The sequence below is a fragment of the Sphaerodactylus townsendi genome, linkage group LG06 (assembly GCF_021028975.2).
Source record: "Sphaerodactylus townsendi isolate TG3544 linkage group LG06, MPM_Stown_v2.3, whole genome shotgun sequence".
NCBI lineage: Eukaryota > Metazoa > Chordata > Lepidosauria > Squamata > Sphaerodactylidae > Sphaerodactylus > Sphaerodactylus townsendi.
This window is the reverse complement of record NC_059430.1, coordinates 98,990,979-99,003,571: the sequence shown is the minus strand read 5'-3', so window position 1 is coordinate 99,003,571 and position 12,593 is coordinate 98,990,979. Positions and strand designations below refer to the sequence as shown.

At 45.2% G+C, this 12,593-nt stretch overlaps 1 protein-coding gene across 3 annotated transcripts in view; it reads right to left on the bottom strand.

Moving 5' to 3' along the window:
- Positions 1-12,593, bottom strand: part of LOC125434149 (CUB and sushi domain-containing protein 1-like) — an 890,459-nt gene that overhangs the window by 164,813 nt on the left and 713,053 nt on the right. For all 3 annotated transcript variants that reach the window (XM_048499152.1, XM_048499153.1, XM_048499150.1), the window contains 4 exons: positions 8,927-9,142; positions 7,650-7,838; positions 5,496-5,665; positions 2,295-2,451 (listed from right to left, as the gene is read on the bottom strand). In XM_048499152.1, the coding sequence (XP_048355109.1) occupies positions 2,295-2,451; positions 5,496-5,665; positions 7,650-7,838; positions 8,927-9,142 (732 nt within the window). The remainder of the gene's footprint in view (positions 1-2,294; positions 2,452-5,495; positions 5,666-7,649; positions 7,839-8,926; positions 9,143-12,593) is intronic.

Below are 12,593 nucleotides of genomic sequence, written 5' to 3'. Positions count from 1 at the left end.
AATTAAACAAAGCCGAAATAAGGAAGGTAACATTTAAGAAGCAAGTGATTAATGAAAATGGAAAATGTGCCTTACTGTTGCTAAAAGATTCATATTGCAACACTGGACAGATAAATGGGCACCTCCATTAATCCAGTGGATTGAAGACCTTATAGTCTTATCAACATTTGAATATAGGGCATATAGACAACAATTGAGCATGGACATATTGTTAGACATTTGGAAACTTTTAATAATGTTTTACCTGTAGTCTAAGCTTCAAACCAAGATGCTCAGGTAAAACAGCATAGCAAGAGATTACCTTGAGTCCAGGGACTATGCTAAGGGGCAGAACAGACTCCTAAGTGTTAGCTGCCATTGGTTGTGACAATGAGACTTATTATTATACTAAGATACTCTTAGTATAATAATAAGTGCCATTAAGTTACAACCAATTAATGGCAACCCCTCATGGGGGTTTCAAGGGATCAGAAGGGCTTTGCCATTCTTTGCTTCTGCAGAGCATTCCAGGTCTTGCATGGTGGACTTACATTCATTAAGTCCCGTATCATGGCTTTACCACTTCATCAGACTTCCAATCCACTTGCCCCTTTACTGGAAAATCCGGTAAGTTCCTGTAAACTGGGAAACAAGTCTAAGCACATGTTCATTTTTATTGCACTATACCAGGGGTAGGGAACCTGCGGCTCTCCAGATGTTCAGGAACTACAATTCCCATCAGCCTCTGTCAGCATGGCCAATTGGCCATGCTGGTAGGGGCTGATGGGAATTGTAGTTCCTGAACATCTGGAGAGCCGCAGGTTCCCTACCCCTGAGTTAGCCTCTGCATTTTGGCTCCAACCATTCTCTCTGCAAGGAAACTGTGAGTGACTTCCATTTGCTAGTCAAATGTTCCGCCAGTATTACAAATGGCCTGGCAGGGGCTGATGGGAATTGTAGTCCATGAACATCTGGAGTGCCATAGGTTTGTCACCACTGCCCTAGTGTCTCAAGGAACTTTTCCTTGCCCATTTGTAATACTGGCGGAACATTTGACTAGCAAATGGAAGTCACGCACAGTTTTCCTTGCAGAGAGAATGGTTGGAGCCAAAATGCAGAGGCTAACTTGTCAAGTTTATTTGTTTGTCTGTTTGTTGAGGTGGACAAAATATATACCCCACCACACAATCACTACGCATGATGTCACAGAGAGAAACATATCATGCCATGACATGCCTCTGAAGATCATTAAATAAACTCAAACCTGCTACACCCAGGCTACAGAGGACATTGACCACTGAGTGTGCAGAACTCATCTGTATAGTGCAGGGGTAGGGAACCTGCGGCTCTCCAGATGTTCAGGAACTACAATTCCCATCAGCCTCTGTCAGCATGGCCAATTGGCCATGCTGGTAGGGGCTGATGGGAATTGTAGTTCCTGAACATCTGGAGAGCCGCAGGTTCCCTACCCCTGGGCTAACTTGTCAAGTTTATTTGTTTGTCTGTTTGTTGAGGGTGACAAAATGGGAATTGTAGTCCATGAACATCTGGAGTGCCATAGGTTTGCCACCACGGCACTAGGGATATGTCCAGACACCATAAACATGCCATAAGTCCAGGTGGCGGTGCAGGACTGCAAATAGAACCCTGACAAAGGAAGCTTTGATGTTGACATCTTATACCAGTGGTTCCCAAACTTATTTGGCCTACCACCCCCTTTCCAGAAAAAATATTTCTTAGCGCCCCCTGGAAATTAATTTTTTAAAAATTTTAATAGCAATTAAACAGATATATGCATTAATGTTTCTACCTGTGGCCATCACCGCCCCCCTGGATTGCTGCAGCACCCACCAGGGGGCAGTGGCGCCCACTTTGGGAATCACTGTCTTATACCATTGAAATCTTGTTGGTCTTTAAGGTGCTAATGGACTTGAATCTTACACTGTAACATGTTCACAGTGTAAATGAGCCTAAAATACTTCTGTTCTCTCTCTTCACTCCTTCACGTGTTACATCAAGATTTAATACTTTCTAGTTTAGAGATTTCCAAAACTGAGAAAGCATCCAGTTACCATGTCGATCCAAAGGAAAACTCAGAAACTAGAAGCCACATTGTAACACCTTTTATTATTCCCAAGAAGAGAACTCAGCCCCACTTCTGTGATTTTGATATGCCTTTTATTTTGAGTTTAGTAAGTCCTTGAGCACAACTCCACAAAGGAGTAATGGGGGATGGGGAGGATGTTGAGAGAACTGAGCTGAATATGGTCTGGTTCTTCTGTGCATCTCTGAACAGAGTCAGTCTTGGAACTTACTAGAAAACTGCAGTTCAAAGCCTTGACTGGTGCTGTTGCCATCTGAGATGAATTCAAGCCACATGGTGCTGGAAGTGCTGTTGATGCTGAGGCCCAACAGTTCCCCTCGGGTGAAGGAGCCCAGCAAGCGGGCAGAGTTATTGTTGCCATCATAAATCTGGAAAAGAGGGAAGAATTGTATGTGAGGATGGGCCCCCTTTCTTGCCTTGGGTCAAGAAGGTCCTTCCAAGATATTTCCTTCTGACCAGATGAGTTGTGTCTCTTTCTTTGTCTTCATTGCTTATGTTACTGATGGCCCTACACATACACAGCATTAAATATGGACTGTTTTCCTCAACTAATTAATGATAATAATAATTGTGTGCCATCAAGTGTCAACTGACTCAGGGCAACTGCAGGACCATATGGTTTTCAGGCAAGAGAGGAGCAGAAGTGGTTTGCCATTGCTTTCCTCTGTGCAGTAACATTGGTCTTCCTTGGCACTCTCTCATCCATGTATTAACTATGGCAGACCCTGCTTAGTTTCCAGGCTCTGATGAGATGAAGCTAGTCTGAGCTATCTCCAAACAAAAGCTTAGCCTTTTCTCAAAGGAATGGTCTGCTGGTCCCTTACCTGTGGGCATTGCCCCTGTCACAGCTGATGGCCCCATGGGCTCCACTCACCAGACTGAAAAGGGCCAGGGCTAGGTGTCATCCTCAAACAAACGAAGGAAGGGAGTAGCACCAATTTGCTACTGAAGTTGTGTAAAAAAAGCTCTACTGACACCCTGAGAGGTGACCTGGCAGTTGTCTGGGTGATGGCCTTGCTGCCAATCTTGACTGAGGCCTCCACTGGATATTGTCAACCTGTTATCTTGGCAATTAGGCTCATTTGAGTTGTCAAGACTCCGCAAGATTTGCCAAGGAAGGGGGTAGGGTTGATATGTGGGTTATAAATTCTGTCAACCCCAGGGCAACCCACAGCAAGTCCAGGAGAACATGGCAAGAACATGCTGGAGTGCAGAGAGATGTAATATCCCTCTGGGCAAAGACTATGGTCTAAAAGGGAGATGAGCATGTCAGGCAAGGCAACTTTTCCTCCTCACAGGAATGCATGGCACACATCGAGCCAATTCTTTCCTTTAAGTGACCAAGTAGCCCAACGGCACCCGGGGATGTTTAGTTAGGAACAGCCTTGATTCTCAATGGCTGGGGAGGTCACTGGGATCAAGGAACAAATTTAGCACTTTTACTTTCATTCATAGGTGAACGCTTATATCATTTGCTCCTGTGAAATATTTTATGCAAGGTATTTGGGGACAATTAAGGCAAGGACTGGGCTTCAGATTGCCAAACATTCCCCGCACAGCTGGTGTTGGGCAAGGAGGTGTCTTACCAGGAGCAACAACAGGCCTAGGCCAGCATCAGTGGCAATACACTTGACATAATTTCCAGTGCACACAGGAAAGTGACATTATCACATTACCAAGGCAAAGGGATGCTCTGGTATTTGGGCAAAAACCTCTATGATAGAGGTCATTTTTATCATAGAGTTTTTGCCCAAATACCAGAAAGTGCCTGCATCGCAATGATGTCACTTTTGGAGTGTGCTGGAAGTTGCCACATTGCCATCAAGGCAAGCACAGAACTCCTTTTGTGGCCAGTAAGTCCTCTATTGGCCATCTGATTGGTGATGGGGATAGGGATCCCAGAACAGAGAATCCCCTAACCCCAATGGGGACCTACCAAGCCTAGCCGACCTAGCCCAACTGACCAATGTATGCTCTGTGTACAATACGAAATACGGGTCCCCTGACACCAATCTCTTTAAAACCTCACCCCTCCCATTGCAATTATAGGCATTCTGCAGGTCAGATTGATATTCCCAGATGATGTATGTTGCTCCAACCATACTCCTTAGTTGGTTGCTCCAACAATACTCCTGCAGGGGGCTTTCTTGTCATTCTTGATGACAGAGAATTCTGTGTTACTCAAAAGCTTATCACACCCATGACATTCCAAACAAACTAAAACAAAACAGATGAATGTTAACTGGAGTGGCCCTGTCTTCCCCAGATATTTCTATGGGAATGTTTGCATTAGATTACACCCCTGGTTTTTCAATTGATGGACTGTGATTTGCAATTTAAGCCAGAGTTGGTGTGTGGTTTCCGGGCTGTATGACCGTGTTCCATGCTGTAGGAAACCTCACAACACCCTAGTGATTCCGGCCGTGAAAACCTTCGACAATACATTAAGTCAGAGTTGTCCTTGACTTAAGGTAGGTTGTTGTCATTGGCATCATAACTCGGGGGGAGGGGGCAGGGAGAAAGAGATACAGATTAGAAGAAAGCTGGACAGATTCTGGAGTTCTATGTTTCAGGTTGTGGCTAAAAGTATTCCCCCAACAGTAGAGAGCCCCAGGGTGGTCTCCAAAACGAGAAGAAACTGCTTTGGAGACCAACACCATTTCTGACATAGAAACCAAATCAACAGCCAACAACATTAAATCATGCCTGAAAAAGTGGGCGTACAGTCCTAAAAGATATGTCTCTGATATGCATCCTACCACTATGCTTAGCAAAGTCTGAAGCTTTTCTCCAGCCTAAGGAATCTTCCTCCAACCAGAAGGGCCACTGAAATTCAAAGAAGGAGGCAGTTGGGTGGTGGAAAGTGACATCAGGTTGCAGCCAACCTATGGTGATCTCATGGGGTTTTCAAAGCAGGAGACATTCAGAGGTGGTTTGCCATTGCCTGCCTGTGCTTAGCAACCCTGGACTTCTGTGATGTTTCCCATCCAAATACTGACCACAGTCAGCCCTGCTGAGTTTCCAAGAGACAAGATCAGGCTAGCCTAAACCATCCCAGGTCCAGACAGGAGGCTCTTCAGGGTGGAGGAAAGCTTCAAATTTTGCTGAATGGGACAGTAGGATGCAGGCCCCTATTCTCCTCCAAAAACTATATAATTCAAGCAATATATATTTATATAAATACTTTATAAGAGGGCTTCCTTAGGCACTGTTCTGAGAAAATCTGCACTACTAGTACTGTGCAAATCTATTTGCGACTGATGAACTTCACCCTCACTGTGACTTTCTCCTTGGTGAGGCTGCAAACTCCACTTGGGATTAAATAAATTGGATTTAAGTTGATTTTTCCATCAGGCTGTCTGTTTAACCTGTCTGTAAATCTCTCCTCTCTCACCAAATGAACAGTTATTACCTTGAGGATGTCCTTGGCCTCCAGGTTGAAAGAGCGGGCTTTCAGCTGGATTCCTTTTCCTGGCTGCGTCTGGACGGAATATATACATTCATGGTTGTTGTTGTAGTTGAGGGGGTAGTTTGGAGACAACAGAACACCTTGAGTGCCAGTTACGGAAGATCCACATTCCGCTACAGAGAGAAACAGAGCGATTGAATTTTAACACCTACAGAATGGGTGATTTGTATAAAGCATCAGCATACATCTTGGTTTTATCCTGTAATCTGTGGTTAGATATGAAGAAACACTGAACAGGTCTACATACACACAGTCTTGAATCAAACAAGTAGCACATGTCCAAACCTCAGTGAATTGTAAAAAGGTAGCACTGCAGGATTACCAGGCCTCTGAAGTGCTCTTAGAATTCCATCACTTCCACTGGCTACAGTCAACACAAGTAGCATGTGCTGTGGTCCACCCAGTCTAGCATCCTGTTTCAAACAGCAGCCAACCACCTGCAATAAAGGACCAACCCACAGGGCATAGAGGCCAAGGCCTTCTCCACTCCTGTGTTCCAGTATTCAGCAGTCTGCTGCTTATGACTACGCAGGTTCCCTTTAGTCACCATAGCTAGTAGCAATCGATGGCCCTCTCCTCCACTAATCTGTCTAACCTCCTTTAAAAGCCAGCAGTGAATTCCCAAGTTTAATTACACATTGAGTCAAGTAAGAACATAAGAACATAAGAACAAGCCAGCTGGATCAGACCAGAGTCCATCTAGTCCAGCTCTCTGCTACTCGAAGTGGCCCGCCAGGTGACTTTGGGAGCTCACATGGAGGAGGTGAAAGCAATGGCCTTCTGCGGCTGTTGCTCCCAAGCTCCGGAGCACCTGGTCTGTTAAGTAGAATTTCCTTTGGTCTGTTCTGAAGTAGAAATTGCTTTGGTCTGTTCTGAACACTTGCTAACCCCAAGGAACTTAATAGTCAGTCCAAGATCTTGACGTTTGATCCATTTTTGACCCATATTATTGTTTGGGGTCATCACCACTCAGACTGAAATGTTCATCCAGTCACGTGACCTTGCTCTGCAACAAAAGATGATGTGACTGGCCCTTAAGAGCCTAAGATGTCTTTGTGATGAGACAAGCAGACTAGAGAGGGAATCAGAAACCTGGAGGCTTTGACTGCTCGTGTATGGAAGCTTCATCTGCCTCCTTCAACACATAGCCCAGTGGAACTCAGCTTGGTTCTTGTGAGCACGATGGAGCTCGCAAACACCTCCCCTGGCACCTGCCAATTGTCCTCAGAAAGTAGGTGGGGCCAGGTGGGGGTTTTGCCCAGCAAGGCTTCTGATAGGCTATTAGAGATTTGATTGGCTGTGCAAATTTTTAAAAACATTGCTTTGTCAGGAGCTACCACCACAGCACAAGGATCTGCACTGCAACAACCATTGTGTGGCCAGCTCTACCTCCTACGGTAACCATTGTGTGGTTGTGCCCACCATTCCAAAGAAGTCCACAGGCTCAAAAAGGATGGGAACACCTGGCCATTCTTCCCTCCCTGGCTCCACCTTCACTGATTTAGTAAGTCTAGGCACCTATAGATGGCAAGTTGCAGCCCCAGACTCGGGGTCAAATTAAAGAAATTTCTCCCAAGCAAAAAGTCAGGCTTGGATGCTGAAATCTCACCTGGCACAACTGTTTCCTGCCTTTCCCACTTACCTGGCTCAACTGGATGGTATGTATGACATGAGTGGGGGGGGGGGGTACCCTGAACCAACTGCTATCAAACTTAATGGGGCTAGATTAGATCACAAGTGCAGTGGGGAAGAAGGACTTCAGCACACAGAGCCCCACAGCAGGGCAGACAGGGCTTGCCTGAAGCCATTTTAGCTTGGGAAAATGTATCATCTAATTGAGCCATCATTGCTAGGAGGATGGCATAGTAAGAGCAGGAGCAAAAGTGAAGACTAGAAAGTGAAGACTAGAAAGTGGAGACTATTTAATTTCAATCTCCCTTTCCTCCCTGCGCTGCACCACCTCAACGTAACACTGCACACCTCATTTGAGGGCAACAACAAAAACCCCACAACCCTGCACAGGGCCACCCATTTTGCCCATGGAGCATTATGATACAATAGATTGCCCAAGCAAAATTAAAGCACGTGACCACCTACCAACACACCTTGGCAGAGGGGAACTCCACACACGCCGTCGACCGCCCAGGCAGGTAATACGCGAGACGCCCTCTAGCCGGTACCCAGGGAAACAGGAGAAGGTCAGGACGTCCCCCACGCCAAACTGGAGGCCCTTCCGGATGCTGTAGGCTGGAACCTCAGGCTCATCACAAGGTTCTAAGTCATACTCTGACAGACAGACAGACAGACATGAGCCACAATATTACCAAGCAGCATGATCCCTTAGTTTGCTCTTCTTCCACCCTTAGGCCTAGCTGATGTTTGAAACCTTGTTCTTCAAACTGTAACCAAATCAAACTGCAAGCATAATCTCAAATGTTCCTGCATGCAGAAAACTAGATGTTCTATTCGTGATATACTAACACTTTTTTTTAAGGTAAAGCGAATTGTCTGGAAGGGCTTTTAACAGATGAGAACAGGTGGTCTGTGCTATGCACTGGGAAACACACCAGTATTTTCCCTTTCTTTTTTTTTTGGTGCCTGTCACAGATGCTGCATTGCAAAACAGCTTTATCTGGCTCCTGAGAGGCCCTGTCAATTTTCAATCAAGGTATAATTTTAAAAAATTCTTTGCTCAGAGCTTCACTTGTTAGGGGCAAATAGCAATTAATTCAACTACCGATGCATTCCATAAAGGCAGACAGAATTAGATGCTCCAGGACAGTCTACAGCAGATCTTCATGTCACAAAAATCTTTGACAACAGCACAATAAAGTTTCAAAGGAAAACTCTAATGTGAAACTGCCAAATCTGAATTCATTAGCAAAACTTACTGTCTTGAATTCAGGTTTAACATAGATCAAAAGAAGCCAGCTCCTACCAACTTTGTCACTGATGAAAGAGGGAGGGGGGTTCTCTGTGCTGGAGGCTCGTGAGGATAAAGCCAAGAGGACTGAGGACTACAATGGAGAATACATGAACCCTCATGCGATGACAAGTAATCTCCATTGGGGGACGTCCCATCTACTCTGACATTCACTGGATTGGACCTTGTATTCATTTGATTGGGCCTTTTTCTCAATTTTTCTCTGCGTGGAAGAATGGCACAGTTTCTGATGTCTCTTTTCATCGCTTGCCTTAAATTTGCAAAGAAAAGGGGGAGGCTCTTTGTAACCACCTACATTTTTAGACAACTGCAGCATGCATCTCACAATGCGGTTCTCAAACATGAAAGCTTGGGGCGAGGGGGAAGGGAACAACAGACTAATGCAACCCCTTCGGTGTCTCTCCTTGCATAAAGGAGTAACCAGGCCTACCTGAAAAGGTGATGTTAAAGCCTTCATAAGAAATGGAAAAGTCTGAGATGAAACGGAGTTGAGCAGAGAAGTTCCCAAAAAGGCCCGCGCTGAAAGGGGCAGGCAGGCGGGAGCCAGTGAGCTGTTTCAACGGCTGGCTGAAGCTACTGTTTTCCGTGATCAGCAAGTAATCGTGGCCACTTTCCAAATGGAAGGTATGGAAAGTGAAGAACACACCTATGGAATGATGAAAAGGCAGGAAGTGATAGAGCTCAGACAGATGACAAAGCATATTGGCCCATTCATAAAAAACAAAATTTAATGCTCCTGCAGACTAGGTTGACTTGGTGTGGTAAGGGAGAGGGCTTTAACCCTTCAAACTCAACTTAGGTTTGCTATTGGAAACTGGCTCTTCTGAGCTCCAAATGCTATTTTTAAAAAAGAAGTGTCCTTTAAACACACAAGTGCCCCTTAAAATTAGTAAAAACAAAGCAGAGAAGCCCAGTTTCAATTAGCAAAACTGAGTAGAGGTTGAAGAGTTAACCTTCCTCCCTTCCCTGCAAAGTCCCGAGGAAAACTGAGGCTGTGTGCACTTGCAATTTGCATGTTATGAACAAACGAAGACTCTATTTGAGCCCTTGAAAAGAACAGCAGCACGAGCAAGAAACCACCTTCCACGGCAGCACCAACAACCACTCAGCACAAACTACACAAAACTCTTCCCCTAGTGAAAAACTAGATCTTGCCTTCTGAAAGGATTACAGAGAACACTGTGGGTATGCGAAGGGATTATGCAAATGAACTTATTTTGCATAATATGACTTTTTAAAAAAGCTATTTTGCATGATTTAGTTCAAACATTGGGGATAAATAAACCACACAGGGCACTGAAGCCTTGTCCCCAAATCCCTGGAAACATCATCTTGGCAGGCAGGGTTGCAGCAGACATTGCCCACGCTCTCTCAAGCAGATCTTTGCACTCACCAGGGCTAAAATCTTGCTTTCTTTTAATGAGATGTTGAATTACTGTGTGAGAGTGCCCAGCTCTCTGGTGAAATCACAGAACACACATGGCTCTGACTTCGACCCCTGCTAAATTCCAAGTTTACAGAAGAGAGCCATCCACTTGAAAAGGCACGGTCAGAAGCCCGTGGAGTTGGTGGCACTTAATTGGAGTAAATGCTTCCGACGGTCTGGCTGCACGTCTTTTGCTGGGAATCCCCACAGGAAGAGCTCCTGCCTTGAAACAAGCCACTTTGTGACTGAGAAGAAGCAGTCAAGACATTTTAGCCAACGGTGGTGGTGGTGAAAAAGTGCTGTCAAGTCACAGCTATGGGGTTCCCAAGGCAGGAGATGTTCAGGAGAGAGTTACCACTGCCTGACTCTGTGAAGCCTTGGACTTCCTTGGTGGTCTGACACTGATGGATTCCGCACAGGTAAAATATAATGGGTGTAGGACGTTATATCAACCTTTGGGGGGGGGGGGATTTTGCACAGGTCCCATTCCCAAACAAGTCCGGCCCGTTTTATTTTCCTCAACCTGGGATTTTCTAAAACTGCTAAACCAGTGATCCTTTTGGACAATAGTGGGTTGGAGGCGCTCGCGTGTGAGCACAACAGGCAGGAGATGCTTCATTTCCACCCCTTCCACCTGTACACTTTAAGTTCCACCCCGTCCACTGTCAGAGTTGGTCACCCAGCAGGTTGGGGGCAGATTCTCTGAGCACCTGACCGTGTACAAAGTCCCCTAAGCACATTTTCTCCCTGTGGCAGCAAGTATGACCAATCCACAGCAACACATTCATTATTGCCCGACCATTGCAGGGAGGTCCCTTTCCCTTTTTTAGAATTTTATTTTGTGTGTTGAACATGCACAGCTGATTGGATTGTGAGACAATCGGCTTGGCTGGGGAGGGGGGGCGGTTCATTTCTGTACGCCGGTGCAGTTACGCATGTATTGCAGGAAATTAAAAAAAGAAAGAAGCATCTCTGTGCAAAGGCGCAAAAGCAACCTGAATTGTTTCCATGGGCTCCAATCTCCTAAACAGGTGAAGGGCACACATGCGAATGGGAAAAAGGAAAACAGGCTCCTTTATCATGATGGCAACCCATTAAGCATATGCTGTGCAGAATCCACCACTGCTTAGCTTCTTATGATCCGATGAGATCAGGCTTGCCTGGGCCATCCAGAGAATGGTGAAGCCAACCATACCATCAAACAAATATTGTTCTAGCAAAGGCTGCAGGTAGGCTGGGCCTTAAATACTCCTGCAAAAAGGTGTGATGCAGGCCTCGCCCCTGCAGGAGCAGGCTACCAGTTTTTAAGGCTGATGTGCCTGATCATGTGGGTAAGCATTCCAGCAGGATTGGGGTAGTTCAGGGCTTTTCAAAGGGTCAGCTGGGGAAACACCTTAGTGGGCTCTGGAGTGAAGAGGTTCAGTGTTCAAAGAACTTTCAACAGGGGTGTCCAACTGTGGCCTTCCAGATGTTCATGCACTATGGGCTGATGGGAACTGTAGTCCATGAAACTTGCAGGATTGTTATAAGTCAGGGGTGTCCAACTGTGGCCTTCCAGATGTTCATGCACTATGGGCTGATGGGAACTGTAGTCCATGAAACTTGCAGGATTGTTATAAGTCAGGGGTGTCCAACTCTGGCCTTCCAAATGTTCATGGACTATGGGCTGATGGGAACCGTAGTCCATGAACATCTGGAGGGCCAGAGTTGGACACCCTTGACTTATAACAATCCTGCAAGTTTGGTCTTTATTAATTTCCTCTTATTGTAGTAAAAGCAGAGGAGACTGTAGCTTGCCTAAGTAGGGATTTGACCAGAGGTGAAACTTGAACCCAGAACTTCCTGATTTGTCTTTGCCAGTCAGCTACACCAGCTCAAATCATACAGCTGTTTCATAACAATTGAAATGCTCTCCATTAAAATATTCAGCCATATACCCTTGCCTGGCACGCCCAGATAACTGTGGTGTATGGGTAAACAGTGTATGGGTAAACAGATTTTTATGCTTGCCTTCTGTGCCAAGAGGTCAGCCTGAAAACAGGGTGGAAAACTGAATTGTAATAAATCATGGCAGCTGGCTTTGTATTTCTTTTTGCAAAACTGGGGCCAAGAAGAGAAATTGGTCATGTTGATTCTGAATTGTCTAATCTCTTAGCAAATATACCGGAATTTGTTTCATTCTTCCTGAATTGTCGTAATATTTTAGAAATAGATTCATTTTTAAACTGTAATTTTATACCTCATTAGTCCACAATGTAGATAAGCTTTCTTGGCAACACAGAGAATAAACTGAAAGTGGAAGGGGGAAAAAATCACAGTTGGAAGGAGGAAGAACCATGTTATCACTAATGTGCTAAAATGTAAGTAAAACCCATGGCTGAACAGAAACTATTTTTCCCCAGCAAAAATAATCAATACTATAGAAGAGCCCTCCCTTTATCAGCATTCCTTGAGGAAAAAAAAAACATCCTCCCATTGATTTACGTTGCCTTGCTTTAGGTCTGAGACAATAAATGTCACCTGCCCTTGGTGATATCTCTACAGTGTCTCATCAGATGAGCTATGGGACACTGTGACATCACCACATTAACTTCAAAAGCTTCTCTCTGTCTTTAGCAGCTGGGATTCCAAGAGGCTGTATTTACTTATTTCATTTAGACCCTGCCCCCCG